The sequence below is a fragment of the Cetorhinus maximus genome, chromosome 20 (genome assembly GCF_964194155.1).
Source record: "Cetorhinus maximus chromosome 20, sCetMax3.hap1.1, whole genome shotgun sequence".
NCBI classification, from domain to species: Eukaryota; Metazoa; Chordata; class Chondrichthyes; order Lamniformes; family Cetorhinidae; genus Cetorhinus; species Cetorhinus maximus.
In genome coordinates, this window is record NC_135898.1 from 20,966,693 (window position 1) to 20,993,903 (window position 27,211).

At 41.1% G+C, this 27,211-nt stretch overlaps 2 protein-coding genes across 3 annotated transcripts in view; one reads left to right on the forward strand and one right to left on the reverse strand.

Annotated features, from left to right (window-relative positions):
* polb (polymerase (DNA directed), beta) overlaps window positions 1-1,768 on the forward strand; it is a 99,918-nt gene extending 98,150 nt beyond the window's left edge. For both annotated transcript variants that reach the window (XM_078565735.1, XM_078565737.1), the window contains exon 14: window positions 1,432-1,768. In XM_078565735.1, coding sequence (XP_078421861.1) covers window positions 1,432-1,526 — 95 coding nt within the window. In that variant the 3' untranslated portion in view covers window positions 1,527-1,768. The remainder of the gene's footprint in view (window positions 1-1,431) is intronic.
* A 3,076-nt stretch (window positions 1,769-4,844) lies between these two features.
* On the reverse strand, window positions 4,845-22,645 carry LOC144694944 (dickkopf-related protein 4-like). The gene is made up of 3 exons (XM_078565738.1): window positions 22,066-22,645; window positions 14,794-14,952; window positions 4,845-6,179 (listed from the first exon to the last, which is right to left on the reverse strand). Exons 1-3 carry the CDS (start codon window positions 22,094-22,096, stop codon window positions 5,926-5,928), a joined length of 444 nt encoding a protein of 147 aa, XP_078421864.1. The 5' UTR covers window positions 22,097-22,645; the 3' UTR covers window positions 4,845-5,925.
* Between the last annotated feature and the right edge of the window lie 4,566 nt (window positions 22,646-27,211).

A 27,211-nucleotide genomic window follows, 5' to 3' on the forward strand; every position in this document is an offset into this window, starting at 1 on the left:
CCACAATGACTGTGCGGTGGTCGCTCCTACCGATACTATCATAGACAGATGCAGCTGTGACCGGTAGATTGGTGAGATGAGGTCAAGTATGTTTTTCCCTCTTGTTGGTTCTCACACCACCTGCCGTAGACCCAGTCTAGCAGCTATGTCCTTTAGGACTCAGCCAGCTTGGTCAGTAGTGGTGCCACTGAGCCACTCTTGGTGATGGACATAGAAGTCCCCCACCCACCACATTCTGTGCCTTTGCTACCCTCGGTGCTTTCTCCAAGTGGTGTTCAACATAGAGGGGGTTGGGGGTAGGGGGGGGCTGTTGCTTGACTAGTCTGTGTGACAGCTCTCCCAATTTTGACACAAGTCCTAGATGTTAGTAAGGAGGACTTTGCAGAGTCGACAGGGCTGGGTTTGCCATTGTTGTTTCCGGTGCCTTGGTCGATCTGTCCGGTTTCATTCCTTTTTATAGACTTTGTAGCAGTTTTGATATAACAGAGTGGCTTGCTTGGCCATTTCAGAGGGCATTTAAGAGTCAACTACATTGCTGTGGGTGTAGAGTCACCTGTAGGCCAGACCAGGTAAGGACAGCAGATTTCCTTCCCTAAAGGACATTAGTGAACTAGATGGGTTTTTACCACAACTGACAATGGATTCGTGATCACTATTACCAATTTTTAATTCCTGGTTTATCAATTGAATTTAAAATCCACCAGCTGCCGTGGTGGGATTTGAACTGGTGTCCCCAGAGCATTAACCTGGGCCTCTGGATTACTCATCCAGCGATATTACCACTACACCCCTGCCTACCCTAAATCATGCTGAAATTACACATTTATTTTAAAAACATGATTTTATGGGATAAGATCAGTACATTAGAGTTGTTAGATGTATCATTAAAAAATTATGGTCCTTTGATGGATTGGAAGATAAATCCCTACATCATACTGAATCTTGCACATCATGAAGTTCCTAGGTTTATTATCCAGTCTGTGTTGTCTTAGCTGATTACTCAGGGTCCCTTTCCTCAATGTTGTCTAGTGATTCTTGCTGAGAAATGCAAATGAAACGTCAGGGCTCAGCTATAATGCTCCCCTGCACCTCCCAGCCTCACCTCGCCATTAAATAGCCTGTTGTGGCTCAGTCATGAAGAATGCCCACTTGAGCAGGGTACCACAAGTCTACTACCCATGCACCCTTGGTGCTGTGCCCAGTGTCTAACAGCACCTCTTGGGAGAAAAGAACTATTGTCCTAATTAATCTCATTTATGCTATGAATTGCTGAGAATTGAAGTTGAAATCTTTGCCACCTAAAGTAGCTTTTATTTTTAGTCTGCAGTTTAGCTTTAATATTATAAATGAATGCCCACCTTCACCCTAAGTTGATTGTGTTCAGTAGAATGGTGTCTGTATCATTAACATCCTGCTGTGTGTTAACTGCAGGAGTGCCAGGTGAACCACTGCCTGTGGAAAGTGAAAAGGACATCTTTGATTATATCGAGTGGCAATATCGAGAGCCGCGAGAGCGAAGTGAGTGAGTGTCACCTGAGGGTTACCCAAGACGTACTCTGAAGTTCTGTGGGAATGAAAATGTGATGAGTCCTGATAAGTGTAGAACTAGCTGAAACTTTCATAAGGATTCCTCAATTACTTGCTAAAGAACTTTGTATACACATAGATGGCTAGTATATTATGCATGAAGTTAGAATGTCTTTGTGGAGACGATCAGCTTTTCTATAAAATTCTGTGTGGCATACCAATAAACTACTTTGTAGACTCATTGGTGTTACATTTAATAATGAATAAAAAATAGAATATTAAATACAAAATATTACACACGATTAATCAATACTGTTTGTAAAATTAGCAAGACCAAAGGGGTGCAGATGTATAGGTCAACTGACCTTAAACAACACAAACTACAACAACTCTCACTATTAGACTTTTTCCACAGTTAAGCTAATTTAACTGTTAATTTCCATTCAATGCCCTTTAGCTTGTTTGATAAATGTGTAAGTACAGTATATGAATTATATGTTTATGAACTCATTACAAAGCCTACAAGAGACAACACAAATCTTAGTGGCTTACACTTCGCCAGCCTTATGTAGTGTGCAGTATATACTGATAAAAGCTTCACAAGCATTTTACTATTCTGTGGCTGTGAATGATATTCATCACTCTTGTATACATGGCATGCACTTAAGAGAGTAACAATACACTCCCACCTTGTTGTCTATGGCAATGTCTGCTGCACAAGTTGTGAATGCTGCAAGTTGTCTGCAACAGTACTTGGAACACAACTTCCATACTATTGGTGCAAACACCATGCAATTCATTTGTAATAGTGTGGCATCTCTTTGAGTGCAGTGTGCTATTTCTAGGATAACTAGATTATTTATCTTGCTGCTTAAAATATAGCAGACATTGTATTGCAATGAGTTAAAAGTTGGGCAGTTTAAAATTAAAAAAATTGATGTATTATATTGTTGGTGTAGAATTGCAGGCTCGTTTTCAGAATACACAAGGAAGTTTTGATATGCTGCATGTATTCTGGTGCAATGCAATGAATAGAACTGATAATTGAGTAAATAAAGGTTATAAGGGTGTTATTGTTCTCTTATTAAAATGAAAAATAATCCTAACACACAAGATTTTAGGTTTGTAATATTGTAACAAGAAATTACTAAGAACAAGCAAACCACTTTTAATTGCAATACTTTTTGTATTGGATCATCATCAGGTATGTCACTGGGGTTTAAAGGTGAACTACATTTTGATTGTGAAATCAGCTGGAGCTGGGGCTGCTAAGACTCTCAACCAACCGCCAATTTTAATTGTCCACCATAAACTAACCATAGTGATGGTAAACAGCAAAATGAGCTTTGTGTTGGGAGAGGGGCCAGGAATTTCACCGAATCTGACTAGAATAGTTGGTAGTTTTGGAGTTTGGGTGGCAAGCTCTAGTAAACTTCTAGATTGTTGATTAACTGTTAGTTGTTCTGGTTTGAGTAGTTATTTGTGAACACTTCTATAAAATTTACCCAACTAGTTAGCTGGTAATCCAATAATTTACTAGTATCTTTCCAGGCTTTCACACATTTTATCTCATTTATAATATATATAGAAGATTGTGCACATGAATCCAAACTTTCTCAAACGTTTTAGAAATTAATGTAAAATAACGTGAAGAAGAGCTAGCAGGGGAGGAGAAGACTGTCCTTCACTATAGGAGATTGCTGCAAGACTTCCTTGGAATTGGGGTTAAATTGTCTCTGTGCTACTTTGAAGTGCAGAATTCTTGGCATAGGTTAAATGTCATACAACATTGGAACTGATCTGATGTACGATAATAGATGGGTCCTGCCCAACATGGCAGTGGATATGTTATTTGAAATGGGAAAAGCTGTTCCGCAAGTGTTTGTTGAGATGTTTACTCTCTGTAATTTCTGAACAGAAACTAGCATTGCTGCTGATTTACTCAGAGTCCAGGACTTCCACTGAATTCTGTTTGCTTTGGTGGAATATTTTTAAAAATTTATTCTTTATGGGATGTGTGTGTTGCTGGCAAGGCCAGTATTTGTTGTCCACCTCTAATTGTCCTTGAACTGAGTGGCTTGTTTGGCCATTTCAAAGGGCAGTTAAGAGTCAACCACATTGCTGTAGGCCTAGAGCCACATGTAGTCTAGACCAGGCAAGGAAGGCAGATTTCCACCCCTAAAGGGCATTGGAAGATAAAGCACCAACACGGTCTGGTGGTGCTGAATAGCTTTTTCCCATGGTGTAACATCTATGTACTTCTATTTAAAGTCCTTTATCTGTGGTAATGTACATCTTATCATGTAATGTGTATTGCAACCATTTTCAACATTTTCTCTCAAAGGATTCTGTGACTTTGGAATTCTCTGTCTCAGAAGGTGGTGGAGGCAGGGTCATTGGATATTTTTAAGGCAGAGATAGATAGATTCTTGTTAGGCAAGGGCATCAAAGATTATCAGGGTTGGATGGGAAGGTGGAAATCGAAACACAAGAAGATCAGCCATGATCTTATTGATTAGCAGAGCAGGCTCGAGGGGCCGAATGGTCTACTGTTCTTATTTCTTATGTTCTTATGTTACATATAATAATATACATCATTGTACAATTACCAGGATATTGGATTATGTTGATGGTGGTGTTCAAGTATTCTTACAAAAGGCTGCAACTTTTCTACTTTTAGTTTTTAAATGGCGTGTAACCATACAGGGTCCACTTCTTCCATCATGAGCCTTCATAATGCTGCTCAAACGGCAACTGGTGTGGTCATATTGAAAGATGCATTTAACACTTAGCTTTGCATGAAATGTTATTTTGAATAGTGGATTATTCTGAATCTACACAATGTGTGATGGAGCTGTTGGATGCAGAACTGCATCTCCATTTGCCACGTGGTGCTGTTGGGGGTGGGGAGGGGGTAGACTGCCAAGCACAGATCACGGAGAGACAGAAAGTTGGCAGACAAAACTTCTCAAGCAGCTCTATTGCATCCACTTGGACTGGCTGCCTGGTGGAGAATATACATGGTACAACTGAGGAGCACAAAAAGGAAAGAAGTACATGGATTTGAAGACCTCTTAGACGTTACAACTTCACAGAGGCTTGGGAGAAGATCACCATGTTGGTTCAGGGATGAAGAATGCAGCAGTAAAAGGTGACAAGGATTTAAAGTTTGGAGTATGGGCGAGAGACAAGATATGAAGAAAAGAATTGGTGAATTCTTTGTGGATTCATCCTAATTATTTTTGCTGTGATGTCAGTCCAATATTGTTGATGGAGTTTCAACAAATTAATAAAACAATGCAAACCTCAGTGTTAGTGAATTTACACAATTAGTTTTCTTTAAAATTTTGTAGCATATTTTACCTTGATACAGGGTGAAGTAGATGCTAAACACATAGAAGAAGTAGTGGAACACTTCAACAGGCAATAGTCCAAAACACACACTTAAAATCACATTCAGACCTTGGTGTGATCCACAAACTCACGACTTTCTCAATTGTAGAACATTTTCCAAAATAACCCTAAATTGAATTTAATTTTTTATTCACAGGAGAATTTGCTCCGCTATTTCTTTTAGTTATTGAGATCTGGGTATGCACAGGCTCCCTGTCGGTAACTATAAGCTGTCAGGTTGAAAAACATTTATAGTAGAGAAAAAATAAAGAGCTGCCAGTGCTACAGATGTGAAATGCAGGCCAGTAAACAACTGAAAGAGACATGGTAATGCTTCATGTGCAGACCCTTTAATTCTGTCAGAGTTTCACCTGAAACATGCATTCGGCTTTTCCCAGTTCAGATGTTAACTGACCTGCTGAATATTTCTAACATTTCATGCTATTATTTTAACACTTTTAGTGTGCCTCAGTAATTGAAAGCAGTTTTCTGCTCCCACCCTCCCAAGTTAGGTGCCCATTCATTCTTTTGCCTTATGTTTATGATTCAGACTGCTTTCCACAGACACAGCTCAAGTGTGGAAGGGCACAGTGTTGAATTGTACTGCTGGACATTTTTCTCAGTTCAAGTGACCATTGTATGAAATTTTCACCTACTTTATTGAAATACTGCATTGGTTTGTTCTGCCCTAAACCTGTGTTCTGTTACTTGTCCTTGAGACTGGGCACCACCTTTGTCCATCAAATACTTTTTCATCTATTGGTAAAATTTGACCAAATCAGCTAACGTTTCTTCCACCACACAAACCTTGCTGTACTTCAAGTGCTTCACCTCACAGAGCTCATTTTAATACTTTTTGTGTCCATTTTGATGCATGGGGTTCCATATTTTCTGCTTTTTAAAAAGATTTAAATTTACTTTAACTGGTGCAAGAGCCAATCCTGGTAAGTTGTCATGTCATTGCACGAAGTGTTCGGGCTGGGGTCTCTCTCTCTCTCGCTCTCTCTAGACACGTTGGCAGACCCGTAGTCTGGAGTTGCGTTGTGATGTGCCTTGGTTTTGGTTATGGCAGGCTAATCCTGGGCCACAGTTGCACCGTTGGAAGATCTCTGGCCCCTGTGGGCCCTCCTTGCGACCTCGTTTCGAGCAAACCTGTCCCTCTTTCAGTACAGGCCGACAAATCTTCGACCAGAAGTGACGAGCACAGCACAATCCAGCAGAACACTCTGATGTTCGCAAGCACGTCTCTCCTTCCAACCCTGCAACATATAGAGAGTATTTCTTATCAGTATATGCCAACTAAAAGAAAACATTTCTTTGTCACCTGGTATGGTACATACTGAGCAGGGCAAAAGAAAGAATCTCCCCTTCCACCTACTCCTATATTATATAGTTCATGTATCAATCAATGTCAGCTATATGTGTACAGTACACCAACAGAGTAAAGGAATAATTCATTTGGAAATGAGTTTGTGTGTGTCAACTCCTGTATATGTAAAGTACACACCAAGTGAAAGAGAGCAATTCACTGCTGACCTATTTGTACAAGTTATATGTGTTCCAGTGTTAGCTACTCTATGTTTATAGTACTCCCCCTGAAGAGGAATCTTCGTGTGTTTGCTCACTGAGCTTTTTCTCTGAACCTGCATCAAGCCACCCAAAGTTGTCTCTCATACTGAAGTTTATTTTGTTACTTAATTTAGAATCATGCACATGTCAAAATATCTTCAAATCTTCTCAAATGACACTCCAATAGTTTGTGGTTCTTGTTAACTTATTCAAAGTTAATTTCACTTACATTTCATCTGACAGACATATATTTTTCTGTAGCTTTAGACCGTGAATTTCTAGTATTCAGAAAGAACTTGCATTTATGTAGCTCTGTTTTTATAAAAGAGCTTTAAGTCCTGCTTATATATACATATTTGTCAAACTTGAGTGTGTATATGCTTCATGATTTTAATGTAAAGCAGTCACTTGGAAGTGAGAGTAACTCATTTTAGTTTGTTAATGTATCTCCTAAGCAAACCTTCATTAATTTATTCGGTTTACAATTGTTCTCATTGTCGTATAGATTTCACTGAATATGTTTCCCATGTTAACACCTGTAATTGGCATTTTCAGCCTGTCCTACTGTTTATTCTAGTGAGATTGGAAATAAATACCTTCACAAATGCATTGACAACACTGCGGATGAATTCTTATCATATAATTAGGTCATCCTAAAACTGTCCAAGAATTGGTTTATGAGATGTCCTTGCAACACATTACGGCAAGGTAAATAGTCTGAGAGTGATCCTATAGTGAAAGTGAAGACTCCATAATTAAATATTCATTGCAGGATGCAAAGGTAAGAACTTTGTAATCATGTCTCTGTGATGATTTTTGTATTTTGCACTGCTTACATAGCAGCAATGTGTTTAACCTTAAATGTGGGCATAGCGCTAGATAGCACTCATGCAACATTGATTTATGTCAGTAGATTCAGAGGATTAGATACGAGGGTAAAGTTCCAGTAACATGAGGTCAATTCTATTTTAGCAGAGTTGCATGAATATTGAATTAAGGACACAACTGGTGGTCATATGGATGAGCAAAGTTAGTGGACTTAAAACGCTCTGGACACACCAGTTTGGGTGCCATTGGAGCTACACATAAATGTCAGCTGTTGGATACAGCTGGACAGTGTTCAAAAATAGAAATTGGAACATTAGTCCTGGAGATTCCAAGATTACCTCAAGGGCTTGGGAGAAATCTTGGAATGTTTTTATTCAAACCTTTCAAGAGAAAAAAAAAGTTGGTCGTTTTCATATCTACAGTCATCTCTTGAATGGATGGATTCACTGGCTGATTAGCAATCTGACAGACCTCAACCATTGTAACCATCCTTTATGACAAGAGGGTTTTTAATGGACTCCCATCACCCACACAGGGGCACCCACACCCATCAGGCACAAGTATTCCATAGGTTATTGACCTAGAACTCAGAGCCATAGCTCCAACCCCCAATAAGCGGGACTGTCTGATGTGGAGTGTGAACCTTACACCTTCTGACGCATAAATGGGAATGCCCCCACTAAGACAAAGTCCTAACGAGTTGGTAGAAGTCAGCAACAGTGACACTCTACAGAGACGGTAATAAGGATTGATTTCAATAGCATGAAAGTCTTTGTTTCTTGTTCCATATTTACTTGTGTTATTCTTTAAAGAGTTGTAAGAGATTGTATAGAAAATGTAAGATTTCTTGTTTTTTTAGAAAATACTGTTGGTGACCAAGTGTGTCTTTTTCCCATCTTATTGTTTGATTTTGAACAATTTCTATTTGTTAACAAAGGGAAAGATGGTTTGGACTAGTTTGGTTGCCCATGGAGGTGGGAGAGGATTTTTCCAGATTCTTTTACCATGTATTTGGGCTAGATACTACTCCATTCCTTCAGAATTCTCCTTTAAACCTATTTCTTTGACCAAGCTTTGGTCATCTGTCCTAATATCTCCTCCTTTGACTCAAATTTTGTCTGATAACATCATGCTTAGTACCTTGGGTTGTTTTACATTGTTAAAGGTGCTATATAAATACAAATTATTGTTGGTAGGTGTGTACAAAGTAACTGTATCGAGCAGGGAATATATTGTGAACCATTACTTATCCTATTTTGGTTGATGTTGTTATTATTTAGCAGTCTCTGTGCAACATTTCAGCAAAACCCAACAGTCCACAGAAAATATCTCAGCAATATCTCAATCATTTGTGACCATGCTTGATCTACAAATTAAAGTATTACATTTTCAAGAGTCTTACATATCATCACTCTATTGAGAGTATTTCAGAGATATGAAACTTAATAGCTTCATGGTCATTGAAATTGGCTTTCACACCCTTTAAAAAATTGTTTTAATGGGAATCATAGAACATTTATGACACAGAAGGAGGAAATTCAGCCCATTGTTTTCATGCTGGTCACAAAGAGCGCCCCAGCTTAATCCCACCTTCCTGCACTGGGTCTTTCGCTCTCCAGGACATGGCTCTTCAGGTAGACATCCAAGTACTTTTTAAATGTGGTGAGAGCTTCTGCCTCCACCACACTTTCGAGCAATGAGCTTCAGGTCCCTACTGCCCTCTAGGTGAAAAAATGTTCTTCATCTCCCCTCTAATCCTTCTACCACTTATTTTTAATCTATGCCCCCTGGTTATTAACCTCTCTGCTAAGTGAAATAGGCCCTTCCTTTCTACTCTGTCTCGGCCCTTTATAACTTTATATACCTCATTTCAATCTCCCCTCAGCTTCCTCTGTTTCAAAGAAAACAACCCCAGTCTATCCAATCTTTTCCCAGGCTGTGGTCTAACTAGTGTTCTATACAGTTAAAATCTCCCTGCTCTTGTATTCTGTGATTTGTTCCAGCCAAGAATAAATACATTGCCAAATACTAACCATAGGAGTAATTATATTTTAAAATTAGTCAGCCAACCATGCCATATTGAACCCCAATAAACTTTGTCACAGAGCAATGATACAACTGGAGCTTTTTATAAAAAAAGCTTTTCCAACCTCTCTGATTGTGGAAATTAACCAACTTTTGTTCACCTTATAATTATAAACAATTTGGGTCTAAACCATTCAGAGCTCTGAAAAAAATCACAGATTCTGCTGTGTTGAGTTAGTTGATTTCCACTTGGATGGAAACAGAGGCACTACAATTAGTCCAAATGCTTGTGCACGGGGGAGTGGCAAAATTAAGGTTCTCAGTGGTGATCACGATCCAGTATTCAGCATGGAGTGAGAACAGGATCAGACTCAGCTGTGGAGCCTCCTGCAGGGCAACACTCTGCTGACATTCCAATATAACAAATGAGCACATGGATGAATACCAGACGGCAACTGTTGCTCATGAAACAGTACCTCAGCAAAAGACAGTGGAGTAGAGTTTCCGCAGGCTCTTCTGAACTCCCGCTGTAACTTGAGCAGAAGATCAGAAGAAATCCCAGCGAAATGGCATATGACAGGAGATTAGGAATCTCCCTCCTCCAGAAATTCTGCCGTGTCTTCAGGAGACAAAAGAAGAAAATTGGTCATGGCAGAGAGAGGACAGGAAAGTTTTCTTTTAGAGAAAAAACATACCTCATTCAGCCAAACAGAAACATTCCTATTTCTGGTTAAATGAAGGTGGTGTTGGTCAGGTATTGATTGCATACCTGTGGCATGATTTTATCGACCCAATATCTATACAGCCAATAATGAGACCTGGGGCTTAAGCTTGACACTGTACTGTGGCTTACTGAAAAGTATCATGTGACACCACCTGATTGCCCTCTTCACTAGATGTGAGTCTTGGGCCATAAACCAGGTGATAATTTATTTAATAGAGGACAGGTAAATGGACACTGCTCAATTCAACATTGTGCATTCACAGTAATTTACCATTTTTGATTTGTGAAGTCCAAAGGTGCATCCCAAGCTATCTTTCAACGTAACTAATTCCCTGAAAATGGTTGCTAACTCCTTGAATGCCCAAAGGTTACCATGGAATTGGATTATTCTGGACCATTTGCTACCTGACAACTGGTTCAAGCAACTAGAGCTAAACTCCCAAGTCAGAGGCTACTAACCACCAAGATGTGAGGCAATCCTTGACTTTGTCCCTGCTCACAGACCTCAGACGTTGCTGTCAATCAGCTTCACCGCCCCCGGCTGGCTTGCTTCTTTAATATATTTTAAGATCCTTTGAAAACGTGTTGGAACAAAAGTCATGAACAAACTGCAGGACTTTTAATTACATGGATCAGCAGTCATTTCATCATATCAAAGACTAACAATGTTTATTGAATCCTTGTGGCCCAGAGGCTTCAAAATAAAAAGCTTGGCTATTTAAATAGCTAACATTAACCAAAAGAGGTCAAAACTCCAGTGCGCATTCATTGAATTTCAAGTTCCTTAACTGAACTTCTGTACTTTGGAGAAACAATCAACAGAAATCAACATTTACCCCATCTGTACTATGCTCAACTTTAAAAATGCTGATAAACTAATTTACAAAAATTCTTTATTTTTGACAAAACTTTTGTGTGTATGGTCAAAAACTAAGCAAAAACTTGTACCATCTGCTGTTAGATTGTGAAATGATCGTAAACCTATTTATTCTCTTCCAATTTGGTAGGGGGAAGGAAATAAAACAGTAACCTAAATAAGTGAGAGGGTAATCTGCACCTCACACTGACTGACCTTTGTCGTAAAAGCAAACCAAATTTATGATGACTGTTGGAATTGGAAAGAAAATGCACCAGGTTGTTGACTCTCCATAAATGTATGTGGAGGTCCTGCCACTAAGCTTTGCAGGCTTGTTCGCACAGTGTTTGGTCTGATTGCCTTGTGGAGGGCAATGACTCCGCAGTGCATTGATGGTTACATTAATAACATGCCTGATTCCAAGCCCTACAGTTTAACGTGTGGTGAAACATTCAGAAGATTCACCTCATCCGAAAAGCAAACTCTCCACATACTTAATAAATTATAAACTTCTGGAATTAATTCACAAGTTGTATTTATAAAGTTGTGGCTTGGGCTGTATGCTCTCCACAAGATGCTGGAGAAGTGCTTTGCTTCTGCATTAAAACTATTTATGAGGTGAAGAGGGGTAGGAGAATAGCTATGCTGTTACGTTTATCTCATGTAATTGTTAAGCTAATTTCTAGTTTTTAAATTTAGTTATTTTTGAAAGTTTCCTAAGATCCCCTCCTGAAGGTGCTGACTGTTGTTAGTGTACAGTCACACTGCTTCAACAGCCCACCAGTTCCTCATTCAAGTGGTCGGTCACTCTTCATATGTAAGCCCAGAGAGTAAGTGTGGACAGGCTGTTGAACTACTTCAAAGTAAAGACAATCCTGTCCACTGCTGACATTCCTCCCGCCACAACTCGGCACTTTGAGCAGGATTTTCTGGCTGCAATATCTCATTAAACTTTGTTCAAAAAAGTAATGCAAAGAATAACAAACACTTTTGTTCAGCTCATCATGTAGACAACTTTGCAAAAAATATAAATAAAAGGCAAGAATTAGTCTCCACCATTCTCTGCTTTTTGATGACGCTTCTACCAGTTTCCATCCACCTTGCTCAACTCAGCATGTGTCATAGATACCCATCTCAGACATGGACAGTGACTATTGCTCTAAGGAGATGGCCTGCCCCACCTTCAGTTTGTCTAGCAAGAACTTAACCGTCATTAACCTCCTTGCCTCAAAGGAGAAAGGCCATGCTGACAGGTTTTTATTGATGCTTTTCTGGCACTGACCACTAAAGAATGGAAGAGGAGCCTGTATGAACTGCTGTTGATTGCTGCCTTGTCACCGGAGATGCATCTCAGATCCAGTTGCAAGGATAGGTAAATACTGTGTCACTGGGCCTCCCAGCTTGCGTTGTTCTCCAGAACTAGATCATCTATTCCCAACACAGCCTGTACTACTTCCAGGTACATACTCTTCCTCCTCTGCTTCATTCAGTCTAGCAAAATCATAAACGAACACTTTGCAATTTTGTTACATTCTAAGAATATAGGAAATTTCCTTCCCCTCCTCAACCCCCACTTTTCCATTCCCTGCTCTCAAGCATCTACTTTTCCATTCCCTAAACAGCCTTTCCTGGTTCCAGATATCTGCCTTGTGCTCTGCCCTTACCCAAAGTACTGGCTGACCCTTCCCAACATGTTTTGAGATACCCACTCCCGTGCTAACAATACAGTTTTATCCGGTTTTAAGTATCTTCTCTGGTGAGGTCCACAGATACTTTGCAATGTTTTTCACTGAAGGTAGTGATGCTGACTGTAAGACATCAAACGTAATACTGCCTGGCCAGTGAGCTATTAAACTGTGACATGTAAAACACAATAAGTCAATTACGTTTTCTTGGCACCAATAATTGCTATAGGATTGAAACCAAATTATGCCTTTAGCAATGAAGGAGAAAATGAATATTGGATTTCCATAGCTATAAAAATAAATTGGTTGAGCTTCATTCAAGTCAGATGGTAAGTAATAAAAAGCTCATTGCCATTAAATACTATAATTACAGACTACCATAGGGAGAGCATTTAGTGTGATTGTTGAGATACAATTCAGGTGTCAGCCTCAGCTTTGCCTCTGTGTCAGAAGGTTGTGGGTTTAAGGTCCACTCTAAAGACTTGAGTACATAATCTAGGCTGACACTTTAGTGATGTACTGAGGGCATGCTGCATTGTTGGAGGTACTGTCTTTTGGAAGAGGAATTAAACCGAGGCCTAGTCTGTCCTCGCAGATAGATATGCAAGATCCTGTAGCACTATTTAAAGAAGAGTAGGGATAGCTCTCTCAGTGCCTCAGCAACATTTAGCTACTACCAACTTGACTAAATCAAATTTTCTGATCATTTAGTTCATTGTTGTTTGTGGGGACCTTACTGTACACGATTTTTTTGCCATTTTTCCCTACATTGCAACAGTGACTACACCTCAAAAATACTTAATTGGCTGTAAAGCACTTTGAAGTGTCTTTCTTGGTAACATCCCTGGAGGGTTTGGAACAGTGCTTTGCAGCAGCATTTTACAAATTACTTCAATAACTTCTGCTGTTGTAAATTTCAAAACAGAAGCCATTTAGTCAAGATGGAGTGTACAGAGCGGGGTAGAGGGGGCAGGGGACAAATATTCTGCCAGTCTCCGAAATTAGATTTAACATTGGTTGTTGGAGTCCTAGTTAAAGACCATTCATAAAAGTGGTTTTAAGGATACAAACTGGGAATGGCAAAGGCCGATTGGCCAGCCAGTGCAGTTCCTTCCATGTTCCACGTGGAATCTGCTCTGTTATATACCAACCAACCATGTAATCCCTCGAGGAAAAATGCTACGCAGATAAATTCCCTGATATCCAGTTCCAACTTTTAAAAGTTTGAAAAGGTTTTGTTTTTATGTCCAGTATTTGTTCATCAGTATATCGGTAGCAAAGTGACATTAACAGTTCATCAGCCAATAATGGTAATTCTGTAATGTCAAGAAGCCTCAACATAAGATGATGATGAACCCAACCAAATGCTATTTTTTTTGCTTGAAGCGCCAAGAGGTAGAAATAAAATAGAAATAAAGTCAAGCAAGCTATGAGAAATATTTCCATGCGCTTATCAAAAAACATTTTTGTTGGTAATGTAAGGTTTGATAGAAATCAGGGCACGCTTCTCCTATTCATTGATCTCGCCTCAGCTTTTTGGGAAGCTTTTTGCCTGCACACAAATCCTATGTGACTGAAATAAATCCTCGCTGCAAAGGTCGAAAAGTGAAATGGAGAAAAAGACTTGCAATGGACCAGCTTCTACAATTCTACCAGCACATAGAGCAAATGTGAATATAGTGTAGTGTAGCTTTCAGTAATAACTTGCAGTCCTATATGGAATTAGGTCTCAGATCAACCATGATCTCAATGAATGGCAGATCAGGCTGGAGGGGCTTAAAGGCCTACTCCTGTTCCAATGTTACAGTCAGTTGCACAGCTGGACTCTGAATATGGAAGTGTGTGTGATTTAAAGTATTCAGTTAAAGGGCACCATCAATAATTTCTGGCACTGAACTCACATTTCTGTTTAACTCCCATATTTTATCACAATTTCACTCCAAGCAGTGAATGTTTATATCAAATTACTCATATTTTAATGGAGATAATCTGCTGATTTTGAGCAGGATTAAAGGATTCCCCAGTGTGGCCACTGATGTGTCCAGGTCTTTACTTTCCAGGAACTCCAATGTAACATGATCATTTAGACTCAGGGTGTTTCTCATGTTGAAGTGGAGTAAAAACCCAGGTAAAGCAGAAGTGGCATAAATCAAAAGTGGGCAGCTAGGGCTGGTCACATCTATTACCTTTGCTCATTTGTGCTTTGTCGAGTTTTTCGTTTTGATTCTTCCGCCGAGTTTCCTTTATTTTTTGAGTCTTGGCCCTCTTGCTACCCTTTGTTTTCTGTGATTGTGTCGCCTCAGATGGCTTCTCCACAGTCTGCTCTTCTGATCGTGTGCATACATCTAAAAGGAAGAGAACAAAACACACATCTGTCAGAAATTGCCAACGCCCCTTCCTCCCAGCCCCCACCTTCCCGAGGGATAAATCTTCTCAAACAATTTCTGTACTTTACCACGAATTGTGTTCACAAGATGGGAAGGCTTTTAAAATGAACTTTATTGTGTGACACTTAACCGTGGTAGGTGTAGATTTACGCAGGATGCAGCTGTATATAAAAACATTGCCTTAGGCTAGTCGAGGATGAGGGGAAAGGAGTTAAGATTAAAGATACTTTTCAAAGGTGTATTTCCAAGCAGATTTCTGATGAAATGTGAGTGAAGTTAAAGATTCTCAACTTTATACAGGACTCAACTTCACAAGAGGAGACAGTTAATTTCCTTGTTGGATGAATAACCAGGTTGGCCACAACAATTGCATTCGGTCATTACAAGTGTTCACTCACAATAATTTGCTACATATCCTGTGTATGTTCAATCATCAAGGAGTATTTTTCATGTGATAATGTTCTTTTCTCTTGTTGTCGATCCCTTTTTCAACTCACATTTTCCCAGTCAGAGAGCAGCTACCCTCTTCACAAACCTCTGCTAATGTAGTAGATGGTCGCTATGGTCATTTTTTCGTTGAATTTTCCTTTCGCATTCCTGTCGAGCTGTGTGCAGGCAAAAAGCTTCCCAAAAAGCTTAGACAAGATCAATGAATAGGAGAAGCATGCACTGATTTCTGTCAAACCCTTGTTTACATCACCAACAAAAATGTTTTTTCATGAGCGCGTGGAAATATTTCTCATGGCTTGCCTGGCTTCATTTGTACTTTATTTCTACTTCTTGGAGCTTCAAGCAAAAAAAATAACATTTGGTTGGGTTTATCCTACACACTCTGCCTCCCCCTCTGTCCTACCTCAAAATCACTGCTTCTCAAGCGTTCAAACTCCTTAACTTTTTCAGATCTTCCTCCCTCCAATAGTGTTTTGGGTCTTCCAAACTTAATAAAGACCCTTGATTTTTTTCTCCCTCCTTATGATGAAGCTATGCTTTCTACCTTCCCCGAGAGACAGATGTGACAATTAAATTCAGTTTTGCTATGCATTCTCCCTTCTTTACTCTCAATTTGTTGCACCTTGTAGGAACATAAGAAAAGGAAATGGCCATTCGGGTCCTCAAGCCTGTTCTGGCATTCAATTAGATTACAGCTGATCTAAATTGTATAGGATTCTCCCTCCTATCGACAACACTAACTTCCTTTCTGTAGTGTATTTAACATAAAAACAATACCAAAATATTTCATAAAGAACACAAAAGGAGAGATTGGAGAATGAATACCTGATTTAAAAGTATTCTCAATATTTTCAATGAGGAGAGAGAAGTGGAAGGGGTTTAGCAAATTGGGACTAGGCAACTGAAAGCTCTACTTGCAATGGAGAGGTAAAAGGGAAGAGACAACACTCAAAAGGTCAGAGTTAGAGAACCAAAGGATGTCCTGATATGTGTGGTTGGAGGTGGTTACAGTTCTAGGGCAGATAGGAAAGATCATGGAAGGATATGAAGACATGAATGAGGTTACATTGATATTCTGGAAGTGGAAGAGTCAGTGACTTGACGGTGGGGGGGGAGGGGGTGAGGGGCAGATCATTTGGGAATGGAACTTAGAGTGAGACAGGATGGAGACCGCTGTGTTTCACATAAGATGGATGAGAGGCCAGAAGGAAAGGCATTGCAAAATGAAGTCTGAAGGTGAAACAAGCATGATTAAGGATTTCAACAGCAACAGGCTGGAAGTAAGAGGTAGTAACACATCATAAAGTTATTATTATCATGGGACTCTGGACAGTAAACCAAATTTAGAACTAAATCAGTGGATGAAGGCAAGTTAGTGGATTTTGGTTAAATATGCAGAAGGCATGTGATAAAGTTCCATATGTAAGACTTTTAATATAATCAAGGCATGGATGAAAGGAAAATTAGTTAGTCATGTTAAAAGCTGGTAACAGAAGCAGAAGGTGTCTAGAAGTAATAATTAGTGAAGATCTACAGGGACTTTTCTGCTTCCCCTGTTGTTTCATAGCCAACATGGAGATGAGTACTTCTGATAATATGTTGGTGTGTACAGGTTACTTAATTGAGGCATTTCAGCCATATGAAAACTGCTACTTGTGGCCTGAACTTACTTTCTACACAGAACATTGTGCCTGTCACTAAATCCAACCCAACCTTGTGTCACTAGATGCCATAATGAGACACAGATATGCTAATAACTCAAAACCAAATGGTACATTTGAAAAAAACCCTCTGCTGCACTGAGGCACACTGCAGTCTTTTAAATAAAAAATTAAATAAATAACAGTTCACGTTTAATACCTTCTGTATGTGATATGCAATATATAATAAGTGTAAAGCAATCACCTGATAGTGTAAACATCCTGTTGTCCTAGAGGTTGGTAAATGTGCACTGATGGGAGTTTCTAACTCCCAGTTATATGACATCTGCTTGAGACTTTTTAGCGCTACATAACTTTCCATCCTGGTATGTCTGTATGCATGTAGTTTGAAGAGGGATCCCCAGTTGTAGGTGCAAATGAGGGCACTTGTTGCCTCATATCTGGAACACACTTCAGGGTACAATGGTATTGCACCTGGGGAGTGAATTGGTCAAACAACATGCAGCACTTTAAGCTTTCTGTGGTGTAAGAGATAATAAAACTGCAAAATTAAGTAACTTTAATTTTAAGACAGGGGTAGGATCATAGGTGAGAATGAAACCACATCAGCATGTTTCAACTATAATTGTTTCTAAAGCTAAATTTGATGATTGACATAATCCCAGGCAGATTGCATCAGTGGAGAGACCAGCAATGCTCAATGGTAAAGCAGCAGAGGCAGTGGGACCAGCCGCACTTGTAGGTAAATCAGTGTATTGTAATTATCTCTCACCTGCACCTCCCACCCTATTAGAGGTGGTCTCCATTGGCAGGAAAGTGTAAGTGCAATGTGAAAAGTTTGCATATTCACCATTAGGGCGGCATTTATAATGGAGACGATGTCAGGAATGTGTACAGATGTATGATTTTAAATATCTTACATCATTCTCATCCCTCAATATATATTTTATATGCTTGGAAATTTCAAAAATACACGCAGTTAATAAATTTTGCATGATATCTGTGCAAAACCCGAGTTTCTCTACCAATTGCTGAAGTATCCATAGCTTCATCTGCCAATTGCACTTAGAAGTGAAAAACAGTTTCAACACTGTCTCCTGGAAAAATCTAGGTACAGTGCTAACAAAATTCATCCTAGCAAGCAATTTTTCCTGTGAATGGAAAGGTGAAAGAAAACAGCTGTCTGAATTTAGCAAGTTAAGATTGACCTGGTTTCAAAGACAAATCAGACCCTTGCTGCATATTTTTCTTTATAGCTTTAAAGTTTTCATAGGCCCTATCACTCTGCCTTTAGTGCAGTTCGTACTTCAGCTGCATCCTCAAGGTTGGTGTGGCCATCCAGCAGGTTTCATCAATGTAACAGTACTGTTTTACCTCATTAATTTTCTCTCCTGTTGAAAGCTTTGGGCTCCTTGCTGGAATACAATACAGTGGGAGGCAGGGAGGCTTTAGTGCTCTGTCCAAATAGCTATATCACAGAGCTAATTGCTCCAGTCCTTTATCTCAAGAACTTGTGCCAGGTAACTAGGTAACATTGTCATTCCACCCTGGCTGAGATGAACTAGCTCACTAGGGATCAAAATTGACCCCTTCCCGGGATGTATATTTATCTCTGTTTGCAGCCTCAAGTCTATTCAAAAGACACACTGATTACATGATCCTGGAATGTGTTGCTTTCCAGCACTGCATTGGAAAAAGTTATTTGCCGCATGCTGAGGGGTAAGCTTGTTTTTTAAAGACCCATGTTAATTATGCTTTTGGCTTGACAAAACCCATTTCTGGGTCTTTTAGTGTAACAATTGAATGCACCTAAAAGGAATAGGGCATATCTTGGTTGGAGATGAATTGATTAGAGAAGAGCAGCCATGAACGAGGAACATCCTAAGGGTTACTATTGATCAGAAGCTTAACAGGACCAGCCAGATATGTACTGTGGCTACAAGAGCAGGTTAAAGGCTGGGAATTCTGTGAGTAACTCACCTCCTGACTCCCCTAAGCCTGTCCACCGTCTATAAGGCACAAGTAATGAAAGTAATGGAATACTCTCCACTTTCCTGGATGAGTGCAGCTCCAACAACACTCAAGAAGCTCAACAGCATCCAACACAAAGCACCCCATTTGATTGGCACCCCATCCACCAGCTTAAGCATTCACCCCCTCCACTGGTGCAGCAGTGTATGCCATCTTCAAGAAGCAACTCGCCAAGCCTCCTTCGACAGTACCTTCGAAACCCGTGACCCCTACCACCCATGAGAACAAGGGCAGAATACACATGGGAAAACCACCACCTTCAAGTTCCCCTTCAAACCACACAACACCCTGACTTGGGATTTTAATTTATTCATCCAGGGGATGTGGGTGTCGCTGGCTAGGCCAGCATTATTTGCCCACCCCTAATTGCCCTTGAGAAGGTAATAGTCAGCAGCTGCAGTCCATGTGGTGTAGGTACATCCACAGTGCTTTTAGGAAGGAAGTTCCAGGTATTGACCCAGTGACAGTGAAGGAACGGTGATATATTTCCAAGTCAGGATGGTGTGTGGCTTGGAGGGAAACTTGCAGATGGCGATGTTCCCATGCATGGCCGTTCCTTCACTGTTGCTGGGTCAGAAACCTGGAACTCCCTCCCTCACAGCACTGTGGTCATACCTACACCACATGGACTGCAGTGGTTCAAGCAGGCTCAGCACTACCTTCTTAAGGGCAATTTGCGATGGACAAGAAATGCTGGCCTTGTCCATGAGTGAATAAAAAAAAACAAAAGAAAGGAGAGCATGGACTGAAATGCCAAGGGATTAGAGATAGAATTGCAGATTGCTTTGTTTTTTGAATCAGCAAAGCTGGGGACATAAATCCCAAAACAAGAAAAAGCTACTCAGTACTCACTTATTTTCTTGCTTACTGAACAAGCGCTGCATGATTGGTGAGACAGTACTGAGTGGTTCACTGTAGGTGGGGCAGTACTGAAGGAGCACTGCAATATCAGAGGGGAGGGAGTGCTACACTGTCGTGGCTGGGGGCAACACTGAATAAGTGTTGTCAGTGAGGCAGTGGTAAGGACGCACTGCACTGTTGGATGAGCAATACAAAGAGAGTGCTGCACTTTTGAAGGAGCAATACCAAGGGATCATATAAAATTCTGACAGGGCTGGATAGACTGGATGCAGGGATGATATTTCCTCTGGCTGGAGTGTCTAGAACAAGAGCTCACAGTCTCTGGATACAGGGTAGACCAGTTAGGACTGAGATAAGGAGAAACTTCTTTGCTCAGAGGGTGGTGAACCTATGGAATTCTTTACCACAGAGGGCTGTGGAGGCCAAGTTACTGAATATATTTAAGAAGAAAATAAATAGATTTGTGGATTCTAAAGGCATCAAGGGGTATGAAGAGAGCACTGAAGTATGATGTTGAGATAAAGGATCAGCCATGATCATACTGAATGGTGGAGCAGGCCCGAAGGGCCGGATGACCTAATCCTGCTCCTATTTTTATGTTTCTATGTTGGAAAGGCTGTACTCACTTCAAGTAAGCTGAAGACACTGATGGAGTATACAGAACAGACTTTAATCAAATACAGCATTGATGATTGGCCTAACTGTACACAGAGATTGACTTGATTTTGGCTTCTGCCTCTATCGTTTTGAGTCCTCTGAAGAACACTTGAAAATCAAACTCCCTGTACACCTGAGTTTGTCCACATCAAAGGTATGTATCACCTTGTGATGTATCTATTCCTGAATCCTCTGAAAACAGTCTATTCATATAAACGATTGCAGTTGTTTCAAAGATACTTCTGTCAACCAAGACTACCTGACTCAACTGTTCTTGAATCATTTGAGAAGTAGGTTTATTAATCACCTTTCTATACTATAATTAATAGATCCCTCTGCCTATACACTAAAGAAACCACTCATGGTTGATGTTGCCCTTTTACTTCCACTTCCTTACACAATTTCTTGTTGATAATACTCAGAAATTTGAAGCAGAAGATAAGCCATACTTTCTTCTGTGGAACCTTACTGCTAACCTGTTTACCTTGGACAACCGGTGCTCCAAGATACAAAGAAGTCCAGTTATTAACCCATAACTTGGCAGGATGCTCAACAGTGGCCACTTGGACCTTGGTAGCCTGAAAGGCAGGTTTTACTGAGGGATCGCTTCATTGTCTAGGAGGCAGCACTCAGAGAATGAAAGAGCTTGGTTTACTGCTGAGGTATTGTCCCCTGAGCTATGTCAGATTTGCAGCCCAACCCTCTTCACCCATGTAAGTAGCAGATTTGCTGCACTATGTACCGCTAACTTCCATTCTCCTCCTGCCAGCCACTGGTTGTTGGCTGAGCTGCCACTTCTGCTCCTAAAGATTTCTGTTAAAAGGCAGGACTTATAGAGCAAATTAGAAATAGTTGCATAATGTACCAATTCTGTGCTTAACAGAAGATGGAGTATGGGATCAGCGAATTTATTTTAACCGTTTCTCTCTGGGTGACTTTGGTCTCCAATCAGTTTGATGGCATGACACTGACTCCATTCCCTCAGTCTCTGATGCACCATTTCAAAAGTGGATCTTGAGCAAGACAGTGGTTGGATTTGTGGCCCTCAGCGAACAGTGAGAAGGCAACACCAGACAACATGGACTTGACTTTCTGACCTGGAGTATTTGAATACTGATGTTCAGATGCCAAACAGAAATGGATTATTCTAGCTTTAAAATAATGACAGTCAGAAAATCCAGCCATTCAATTACCCAGCAGTGACCTAAGGAGTCAAGTTCGTACTTGACACCAATATTATTTGGAATCATCCAGCTTCACCACAGAAGGACTGACACGCAGCAAACAGCTGGAGCCAGTTTGGTCTGGAGTCCTTTCAGGCTGTAATGCAAAGTGAGCCTACTTCACTTTAACATGGCACAACAACAGTGATGTTTGGTGAAACAGCGTGCTGCTGTTGTTGAATTCTTACCATTTAAACAGTGGCTCCCTGAGCAGCACATTTCATTCCGTTGGCAACGTCTCCTTAGTCCCCTGCAAGCAGAGCAGATGGGTTGCTCATGATGGGAAGTGAGGCAGAATCTCCCAGGGCCACAGTCAGGATCTGTCAAGCACTGAAACTCCTGAAGAACAAATCAAAAACATAATTTCAGTGAAGAATTAGATTGGAGCTCCAAATATAGCAGAGGTTAACATTTATGTGGAGAATAATGCAAAGCAAGAAAGGGAGTGGGGGATCCTGCAGTGTAATGTTAATGAGGGAATAGTAACCTACGCACTTCAAACCTTCTCCAAATATACCCATTCGATCCCCAGGAAACTTGTAATTATCTGGACTGGCCCCTAACTCCCCATTGTTGCAATCCAACCTGACCTATTGGTTTGCAGGTTGTCATTGACTTTAAGACAAATGATTAATCTGCCCTTACTCTAGTGCAGTTCCTTAGGTTTGAATAGTGTTTGATGGAATAGTGTAAGGAGAGTTTTAATCTGTACCTAACCCCGTACTGTACGTGCCCTGGGAGTGTTTAATGGGACAGTGTAAAGGGAGCTTTACTCTTTATCTAACCCCGTATTGTACGTGCCCTGGGAGTGTTTAATGGGACAGTGTAAAGGGAGCTTTACTCTGTATCTAACCCCGTGCGGTACCTGTCCTGGGAGTGTTTGATGGGGACAGTGTAAAGGGAGCTTTACTCTGTATCTAACCCCGTGCGGTACCTGCCCTGGGAGTGTTTGATGGGGACAATGTAGATGGAGCTTTACTCTGTATCTAACCCATGTGTGCCATTGCTGGCCCCAGGGAAGATAAAATTATCAGTCTGAAAGAAAACTAGCAGGCCACACGAGACCCCTGCTATAAGAGCCGATTGTTAAAGACCGTCATTCAGGCAAGTTGAAGAAACAGGCAAGGTGTTGGGCCCCTGACACTTCCTGCTCAATTGGAAGAAAGTTGTAGCCTTTAGTGGTTGGTATCAGCAAAAGAAACCTAGGAGATCTGAGAATTAAAAAAAAAACATGGGCACTGCAGAGGCAATCACAACAGTTTTGAAATCAGACTTTAACTAGAAATAGTGGAAAGTACCAGCCACTGGCTAATCATCACAAAGCTTCTGTCAAAGGTAATTCGGGAAACACATTTCCTAATGCATCTACACGAAAACTCTTGATACTGTCAGCAACCTGGGGCCCATTTAAATGATAGTCCACCGAGGGAGTCCTGTCTTTGGGATAAGATTCCATAGCAAACAAATTGCAGGGCAGCCTTTCGGTCGAATGTTTATCTGTGCAGCCACTAGGTGGTGCTATTTACGCGAGTTCAATGTTGGCCCCAGCGCAATGCTGAAAAACCCAACTCTTCCATCCACAGTTAAGCACATCCATTCAGCGCTTTGGTCCTGTTCAGTGAAAGTTCCCGGAATTACACCGATCGGTCAACTGCTGCATGGATTGTGCTATTCTCACCGCTTAACAGTTGACAGTCTGTGTGTGATTTTTTTTTGACGAAGTGACAACAAAAGGCTACATTTTTCGGATAGCACATTTGAGAGGCAGAATCTCACCTGCTGGGAACACAGATTCTGCGATTGTACGGCCAGAAATGGACGGGAAATGAGCGCATTTTATTCCTGGCTGCACATATCACCACCACCGTTCTGACCAGAAGAGATTGTGTTAGACTGGTAGCAGAAATTATTCTTGAAATCCTGTATATGTGCTAATTTTAACCCCCAGCTGCGCGCAGTACGAATGCTCGCCGTGTCAAATCAATTTGACGCTAAAGACTTCTGCAGAGATCTTTTTCCATTTGGTAATGGGGTGAAATGCAGAAAGGACGGAGCTCAGACACCAGCGTGGACCAGCTGGGCCGAATGGCCTGTTTCTGCCCGGTGGGCAAAACGTGGACGATGCTGAACACGGTAAACAGCCTGGAAGAGAATTCGGGGTAAAATCTGGAGGTGACACTGGGGTGCAGGAGAGAGGTGGGGGTGGGGGCAGAGGATTCACATTCTGAGGTTAGGACGATAATTCAGGATTTGTAACGCCCAGTTTATCTTATTTCTGGGGAAAGGACCCAGAAGAGAGACTGGCTCGTGGCAAAGCTCCGACCTGCTCACATCCCAACACTTCCTAAATAATGTGTTTTTGTCATTTCACAAGTAATAATGATCCAGGAGGTTATGTAGCTAGACTCGCAATGTGCAAGATCGATGTACAGGTTAGAGTGAATCTTAACCCCACGTGTTTGTGGAGGGAAATAGGATTGAATAAGCAGGGGTTGGACCGACAGGATTCGAGTTTTGTGCTCTTTTCCTTTGCTATAGAGGATCCAGTCTGGGTGCTCGTATGCTATATACAGATATTAAAAAAGGATCGACTAACTAGAATCTGTCCAAATTGTATTATCTTCATTAAATCTCCTGCCTGCCACTTTTCCAGACTATTGTATTCTCTGTTGTGCTGTTTGTTCTTCGTGTTATCTCGCATTTTCTCTCCCGTACTCTCCGTACACCTTCTTATGTGTCTTGCCGTGTCTCTCTTTCTTGGTCCCTCTCTTTCCTCTCGTTCTTTATTTTGCTCTCTCATATTGCTCTCCGATTCTGTCTGTATCTCACTGACTCCGGCTGCCTCTGTCTCTCTCTCTGCCTGTCTCTCGTTCAGGTTCTGCTGCGACCAGACCGGCGCTTCGTTTCGACCGGGGCGACAAACATGCCGGTTGCAGTTCCATCCTACGTCCTTTAAAACTGACCAAATCCCCCCCCTGTTCCTCCTGACTCTCAGAATGTCGGAGCTCTCCTGCTGCACTCTTCCAGATTCATTTATTTTGGACCGCGCTGCCTGAAAGGGTGGTGGATTCCGATTACAAACGAACTTTTAACAGTGTAGATGGGATAATTAACAGGATGCCAGGAGGGTAGGGCATAGGTTCTGGTGTGATCATCCAGTGGGTTGCAGTTTGGACATCCCAGTTACAGACCCCTCTTTGGGAGAGTTACAGCAGTAACTGTTGGAGTCACAACTCCTTTTTACTGATCGTGACTATCACTGCAACGTTCTGCAGGTGTGGATGTTCGAGGGTGTTTATATAATAGGGGCCAGTTCACTAGAGAATAAGAATCTTTAAAAAATGACGGGATGCCCTCAGGGACAAAATAAACTTTCATTTGGAAAGACATTAATCAAAGAGAGCCAGCATAAATTTGTTAAAGGCAAATCGTGTCTGACCAACTTGATTGAATTCCTTTATAAGGTTGGTCAAGGTAATGCAGTAGATGTATAGCAGATGGACTTTCAGAAGGCATTTGACAAAGTGACACACAGGAGGCTTATTGAGATGGGAAAATGGCAGTATGGATGCAAGATTGATTAGTGACAGGAAGGTAAAGGTGGTGGGTGCATTTTTTTCAGACTGGTTGGTCGTTTGTAGAGGTGTTCCCTTAAGGTCAGTTTTGGACCCATTACTCCTTTCAATTTCTATAAGTAACCTGGACTTGGGTGTACCAAGCAATATTAAAAAGTTTGCAGATGATGCAACACTTGGCAAAGTAGTAGATAGTAATGACAATAGTTATAGGCTTCAGGGTAACAATCAGGACGAGGCAATGGGCAGAAACATGGCAGATGGAGTAGATGGAGTTCAGTGCAGAGAAGCGTGAAGTTGATGCATTTTTGGAAGATTACTATTGTAACTCAGCATTCTATAAATGGCACCATCTGAACATGTTAAGTCCCACAGAAGCCATTGTTGCAACCAGTCCCGGATGCCAGTGCAGTGCAGTTCCATTATGAGCTGAGAGACCTTGGTGTCCATATAGAGATGACAGGCAAGTTGATAAAGTGGTTAAACAAGCATCTGAATTACTTGGGTTTATAAAAAGAGGAATAAAGTAGATCATGTCAGAACTTTATAAATCATTGGTATGGCCTCAGCTGGACTATTGTGGACAATCCTGGGCCACACACTTCAGGAAAGATGTAACGGCCTCAGAGAGGATACAGAGGAGGTTTATTGGGATGTTCCCAGGGATGAGGGACTTCAGTTCTGAGGAGAGGTTGGGAAAGTTAGGACTCTTCTCCTTGGAACAGAGAAGGTTAAGAGGTGACTGAATAGAGGTTTTCAAGATGATGAGAGGTTTTGATAGAGTAGATAAAGAGAAAAAAATGTTTCCTCTGGTGAATGGGTCAGTCACCAGAGGCCACAGATTTAAAATCATTGGGAAAATATCCAGAGGAGAGATGAGGAGAAATGTTTTCAGTCAGAGAGGTGTCGGGATCTGAAATGTTCTCCTGAAAAGGTGGTGTGAGCTGATTCCATAAATAATTTTAAAAGGGAATTGGACAGTTACTTGAGGATGAGGAACTGACAAGGCTATGGACAAAATAAAACAGGGGCTTGGGACTAATCATGCTGCTTTTTTGAAAACCCAGCATAGCCACGATGGGTCTTCTGCTGCGCTGGAAATTTAATTGATTCTATGTAACACGCTGGCTTGAACAATAACCAGAGGAATCACATCTTCACTTCAAAGTGAGTAACTGAGTGAGAGGAGGTTACAAACCCCACTAGCACCATACTTATGGGAAAGCTGACCTCTGCCTCCACAATGCAATTGCAAGCACCACCCTCATGCCATTTATCTGTTTTACTCAGGACTTACTGCACTGGCATCTGGACTGATTGCAACAATGGCTTTTGTGGGACTTAACAACAACACCCCCCCCTTCCCCCGCCACCACAAGCATACCTTCATCATGACTGATGGCAATCAGCAGCATTGAACGACCAGGAATGGGACTTGAGCATTTGTGTTTATAATCTACAACCTCTGACTGTTCAATTCCAGCCATAACTGATTCATACCAATATGCCTGTGATTCCAAAACTTATGGGGAACAAATTCTGGCATTTCTCAGCTTAACAGTTGGAATTGGGTTGAAATGTTAATGAACAAGTAACAGACGGCTGTGGCTACGTGCGGCTGCATATCTCCTTGCCCAGAAACCAAAAGATGCTGCAAAGGGACAAAATGGACTAAGGGAGACCAAGTGTTAGCCTCTCATTGTTCCCCATTTGATTCAAGCCTTTTATCATGATAGCTGCCTCTGTTAGAAGTAGAATG